General features: G+C 41.6%; 1 protein-coding gene across 2 annotated transcripts in view; it reads left to right on the top strand.

The window, feature by feature from the left end:
- The first annotated feature begins 4,702 nt into the window (after nt 1-4,702).
- Nucleotides 4,703-6,328, top strand: part of ARHGEF4 (Rho guanine nucleotide exchange factor 4) — a 394,947-nt gene continuing 393,321 nt past the window's right edge. For both annotated transcript variants that reach the window (XM_075003696.1, XM_075003695.1), the window contains exon 1: nt 4,703-5,194. In XM_075003696.1, coding sequence (XP_074859797.1) covers nt 4,979-5,194 — 216 coding nt within the window. In that variant the 5' untranslated portion in view covers nt 4,703-4,978. The remainder of the gene's footprint in view (nt 5,195-6,328) is intronic.

Below are 6,328 nucleotides of genomic sequence, written 5' to 3'. Positions count from 1 at the left end.
CCCCGAGAGCATCCACACAGCTTTTCTGTCAACAGAATCTGGCAAGAGCAGCACTGCCAGCCTCCTGGCTGCAAGGCAGAACACTGCCAGCGAAAGTGCTGAATTTTGGCTAGATACTGTTGACAAAACTCATTTTGCGTGTGCATGCTCCACAAGTTTTGCCAACAAAGCCAAGGTTTGCTGGCAAAACTTGTTAGTGTCTTCATAGCCTAGTAAGCTCAGAAAATACTGGTGACTAGGGAATTGTCCTCCAATTGGAGGGAAGGGAGGTGTTTTTACTGGGATTTGGAGGCATCTCATCTTGGCCTCATCCCATTCAGTGTCTTTACCAGTGATCTGGAAGAACGGATGAAGCCCTCCCAGGTAAAACTGGCAGATGAAGAATTGGTGGAGTGGTAAATTGTGGTGGGGGCACAGCAGTTCTCTTTTTTGGGTCCCAGAGTACAATGGACTCATTTGGCCAATATGCTTTTTAATAGCGCCAAATGCAAATTAGGAACATAGAATGTATGTCTCACAAGATGAAGGACTCTAGTTTGGCATATGACAACACTGAAGAGGACTTAGGGGTTGCAGCAGACACCCAACTAAAAATAATCTCTCCTCCTTCCCCTCGCACACCAGTCCCAGAGCCTAGGGTGGCCAGGGCTACTAGATTTTTTGGGCACCCTTAGACTCTGGGGAGGTCAAAAATGAGGGGTTCACTGTGGGAAGAGGCTGGCAGGAAGCTGGCTTAGGGCGGCAGGGAGGGTGCAGGTGCTTAGCCATAGCTAAGAGGGCTTACAGGCTGTTTAGGTACCTACACAAAGGATCAGTAAATAAGATTGAGGAGGTAGTGTTACCTTTATATACAGTATTAGCAGGATCATTGCTGGAATACTGCATCCTGTTCTGGTGTCCATACTTAAAAAAGAATGTTGAAAAACTGGAAAGGGTTCTGAAAAGAGGTACAAGAATAATATGAGGTTTGACAAAATATGCCTTCTAGTGAGAGATCAAAGTTCAAGCTACTTGCTTTATTCAAGAGGAGGGTAAGAGGTGACTTAATCTTGATCTATATGTACCCAGGTGGGAAGATATTTCTAAGACTATTCTTTAATCTACCAGTAAAACAGCAGAGAGATGCAGGAGCTGGAAGGTGAAGTTACTCAAATTCAGGCTAGAAGCAAGATGCCAATTTTTAGCAGTGTAGATAATTAACATTGGAATATGAGGTGGATTCTCCATCCCATAAATTCTCCAAGTTAATTTTGGATATCTTTCTAACAGAACCGCTATAGCTCAGTCAGGAGTTATGGGTCTGATGCACAAATTATGGGCTTGTGTGATCAAAATAGGGCTTAAAGTTTATAGCTGAATCTATGAAATGGAAAAGCTGATATGGTTTTGATTTTTTCCTTCTTTTGGTAGATGAAAGGGTTAGGGCCCTGAAGACAAATGGACATTGGCATCCCAATAACATCCAGCTTTGTGGCCCTGATCCTGAATTATTTTATTCAATAGGAGTCTTACTGTTGACTTCAGTAGGAGCAGGAGCAGAGCCCTTGGCTCCATCCTTTCTGACCAGTGTCAGATAGGATTAGAGCATGACTCAAAGATAGGTGGTGGGAGCTCAATTCAAATATGACTGAGGAGATGTTGGAAGGTGGAGAAAGCAAGCACAGAAGATCACAGAGATTTGAAAATCCTCTTTGTGATTGACAAAGGTGGCAAATGGCCAGTTGCTTTTAATCTCCTGCATTACACTTCAGAGCACTGCTACAAGTACAAGAGACAGGTTCTAAATCTTTTAAATGCTAAAAAAATGACTTTGAAGTGTACCGAGAAGGACCCCAGCTCAATAATTTCAGCTAGTTCTTCTGTGAAGGGTTCCCAGTTTATTAATATCAGCACAATATCAGGAGAAAACCCCTTGTAAGACTCTTTGGAATAGCTTTCAGCATTTACAAGACATCTGTGGAAGCCCCTCAGAAATACTGGAAGAAGGAATCAATTTGTTTTCTGTGGCAGATACATCCAGTCCAATTAAACAAGTGTCTGGATGAGAAAACCCCACCCTCCAGCAGGGCCTTTGAGTATTTGTCAACATATTTGTCTGCAGCTGTAGCACCATAATTTTCAGCTTCATGGACTAATACAGAATGCATAAAAAGAAAAAGGATCCTGCAATTTGGAGGTAGGAAATCCAGGGGCTTGGATGGGCATGCTACTGCTGTGTGGTTGTAGAGAAGCCTGGAATTAGAAGAGGACTTGATAGAACCTTTGGGAATTCATCTGGTATGCAAGTTTGTCTATTTTTCCCCTATCAGCCTCACAAATGCAGACTTGTGATCCTCAGCAGGGCAAGTAAAAGTCACAGAAGAAGTTAAAAAGTAATGAAAAGTAGAATTAGAAAAAAAAATCTGAAGAGACACAGTAAGGTTTGACTGGCCTACACTTGGGTCTCCTAAAAGAGAAAGATAAGAAGGAGGAGGAGGAAGGTGTAGCACAAATCATTTTTCGAGATAAACAGCTGAACAGCACTCCTCTAGTATTAGGCAATAGATTTTACACTAAAGTTTGGATATTCAAGCAACAGGTTCTAAAGTTTCTTTTAAATGCAGTAAATGACTTTGAAGTGCACACATATGCTCCCATGTGAATCGTGACTGGTTGCAGTAGCTTAAATATTGTCTCTGGAGAAACAGGGAGCCAAAGGCACAATCAAATACAATGCTCTGTAGAAATATAGTCATATTTGTATATGGCTGTCCAAGCTGAGCACTGAGGTACTATACAACATGCTTACACAGGGCTAGCTTCTCCTCTGGCTTGAACCTTGTGGAAACCTTTATGCCTGTGCAGGTTTCTTTTCACTCATTTGGCAGTGGTGAAAATGGCTCACTAAGGGACAAAGCAGTGAAAGAAATGAGAGAACTAAAAACTGTTAATAGTGACATTTCAATCTGTATACCTTAGTCCCCAAGATTTCTCACTGGTGTTATCTGCTTCAGCTCCACTTGTGGTAGGAATAGTAGGAATGGCAGTATGAGCAAGACTCTTGGGGCTGCAGGTATTTTAACTACTGTGTCATCTACACTTAGCAGGGTTAGACAACAGTGGCTAAACTGGTCTGTGCTAGGTCTCCTATAGTTATTAGCCCCTTAAATATTGGCAATTTTGGAAAGTTTTTGTGGAAAAGGCCAGCGTACAAACCTCCTGGTGGACAAAGCCAGGTCTCAGTTAGTCAGGGACACCATGAAGGAAGAGTAAAGCACTTTACTAATATGTCAAGTGATCATTGTTCACCCCTCTGAAAATTTAAAGCCCCACTAACTGTTTTCTACAGTGTTATTCCAGCTTTGGTAATACTCCGGTTAAGATTTTAATGAACAGTATTGGATATAGCTGGATGGAGAGACCATGCAGCCCTTTTTCAGCACCAGACTGATTATGTGCAGGGATGCCAGTGGGATTCCTCTTTCTCCTGTTGCTTGCAGCACTTCACAGATGCAGTGAAGTTGAGTTCCAGAGTTCTCTGCTGTCTCTCCTGATCATCTTCATCAGTCTGGAAAAACAGGGAACAATCGCTGCTGAAAAGTGACCCAGGCTGGACTCCATGAGAAAGTGTCAGGCAGAATGAGATCTCTTGTTTGGTAGTCCACCTTTCCCCTATACCTCATTAAGATGGATCTCGTCGATAGATGTTCTGTAGACTTGTAGGAAGCCTTTCACAGTAAAGGCTGGATTCTTCACTCTTGTGCATAATCTAATTGGTGGCATTGGGATTACATGTGGAATGGATACTACTCACGGTGAACAAGAGTGCATTGTCAGGATGTAAGTGTTTTTACTTGACAGCTGCCATGCTTGGTGCTTGGAAGTGGCTCAGACTCATTCACTAGAGCCTTGGCCACCGTATCCTTTTACATTAAAGAAGGGAATATTTCCTGAGGGGACCTCAGAGCCTTTGTGCAAGTGGCTGTAAGATGTCCATTTTCCATCTGTACATCCAGAAGAAGCAGCACGGAGAAAACAGATTATAATTCATCCCCTGAAGTATGGAAACTTCCTTTGTGAATCACAAAAGCTACCAAGACAATTAACCCTAGTGGTCAAAATGAAAGAATAAATTTGTTATTAGTACCACTGAAATGCAGAGAATTTGCTAAAATTATTCTCAGTTTCTCAAGTCGTTTCCTAAAGATGTAGGCCATCAAGAGTGAAACAAATATGTCTCAAAATGGTCTCAGCATATACAGATGAATTCTGTCTCCTGGCACAAATGAGCTGCTTAACATTTAGCTGGACCAGTGCTTGGTTAATCTTGAACATGTTTTGTTCATTTTTTGGCCTATGAAAGACCATTAGTTATTTCAAAATGTCTTGGCTCCTTTCCACCTGTGAGACCTCATTTATTCTTTGGAAATTTGTAGCCTTCACGAGCTCAGCATCTGCAATATCACAAACAATGAATTACTGTGGCTACAAGGCTCAGGAATTAAAAAATCCTCCTCCATAAGAACATAGCTTGTTGCAGAACTGGGATTTGTTCAGAGGAAGCACAAGTGGCCAAAAAAAAGAAAGAAAAAAGAGTTTTCAAAGATAACAGCCTTTCCCTTTTTCTTTTAAATGAACAAGGGAGTACTGATGCTGGGGACTTGCTCTTTAAATAAATGGAATCTTTCTCTCCTCTCTTGGCAACGGGCAGGCATATTCTTGTGTTGTATGACAAGACTCTCTAGCCAGTGCTATATTTATCTTGTAGCTGTACACACATTTGCAAAAGATCACTCAATAAAAGAAAGGCAACAAGCCAATGGAGTTTAAACTAAAGAAAGTTTGTTCCACCATAGCCTAACTTTTGGGTTGGCTTAAAGACAAGACTGCATGCTTGTGGACGATCAGGAAATATAATTACTGATACGAAACAAAAAGTTCCCTAAGCTGTCTGTGGAAAGATCAAGGCTGTGTCAAGACAGAAAAAATCTTTGATAAAATGGAGTTAAATAGGTTCCTGAATGCATCAGCAGCAGACGATCAAAGACAAGAAGAGGATGGGGTGGATGCTACTGCTGATGCTGGTAACAGCAGTGTCAGTGAAGAGCTGGATCTGGTACAAATGTATCTTACCTGTTTGCCGGACAGATACATGAAAGCTAAATTCACTCTCACGGCATACCTGGCATGCTGGTTAGTTCTGAAACTTTGCAAGGTAAGAGATGTAGCACTTGTGTATTGGCATTAATAGTTAACTCCCTAAATGCTGAGACGGCAAAGGGAGCAAAGCCACACAGCAGTAGAATCTAGGTACAGTACAGTCATGTTAATAGCGTCTCAATTAAAGGAGAATGCGAGTCTGTAAAGTGTATTTGGAGGGTATGCAGATAGGCGTGCTGCTGACAACTGCAAAGCATCTAGAACTTGCTATTTTAGCACTGTGAGTTGCGGCACACTCATTAATAACTGCTACCCAGCTTTCGAACATACTTTATCAAACCGATGGAAGGACTTGGAGGTAGAGCATATTGAGGCTTGCCTTTGGCAGGAGAGGGGAAAGCTCGTTGGATGCCTCTTGATATCATTAGACACTGTCACTCTACTTGATAAAACTGAATGGACAGGAAAGGGCTACCTTGGATTTGATAACTGAGTAGGAGCCTGCCTGATTTGAGAGATGAGATTCTGTCTAGATTTCTTCTGATGTTGCTACTGTTTGCTTTTGGTTTCCATTTTGTGCTTGGTCGCACACCATACATGTCATTCGAAGAGGATGAATAGTTGAGTCACACTTCATTTATTTACAACACAATTGTCTAGTGTAGACATAACTGAAGTATCAAGCCACAAACACCGTAGTAACAGAAGGGTGGTATTTCGAGCCATTGCTGTGGGATGTCAAAGTGAAGATTCATCACATGATTTTGTTAAGAATTTGTCATCTGTGCTCCTCTAATAAATGTTGTACTCACTGTAATTTATTATATGGGGAGGTGATCCCTACTTGATAAATTGTAGAAACATGTCATGAATTGCATCATTTCACTCGCTCCTTCCAAAAACACTACAGTGTCACTGAGACCTAAGACTGGTCCTGAGCAACTGGTAATGTAAAGTCAGATATTTTGCGATTCCTGGGGGTTAGACACAAAGCCACAATTGTAATTTCTTGGTTCAGGAAAGTGATGATTAAAAATACTGGATTACAACTCAGGAGGCCTGGGTTTAATTCCAGTCTGCCATAGACTCCCTGTTGGGCCTTGGGTAAGTCACTTTGGCACCGATTTTAATAGTATTTAGAAATGAGCATTTAGAATTGTGTTACAACCTTACTACAGCAGTGCCTTAT

Source organism: Carettochelys insculpta, chromosome 10 (assembly GCF_033958435.1).
Source record: "Carettochelys insculpta isolate YL-2023 chromosome 10, ASM3395843v1, whole genome shotgun sequence".
In the NCBI taxonomy this organism is placed as follows: Eukaryota; Metazoa; Chordata; order Testudines; family Carettochelyidae; genus Carettochelys; species Carettochelys insculpta.
Note: the sequence above shows the minus strand (reverse complement) of the source record. Positions and strands in the feature narration are given on the sequence as shown.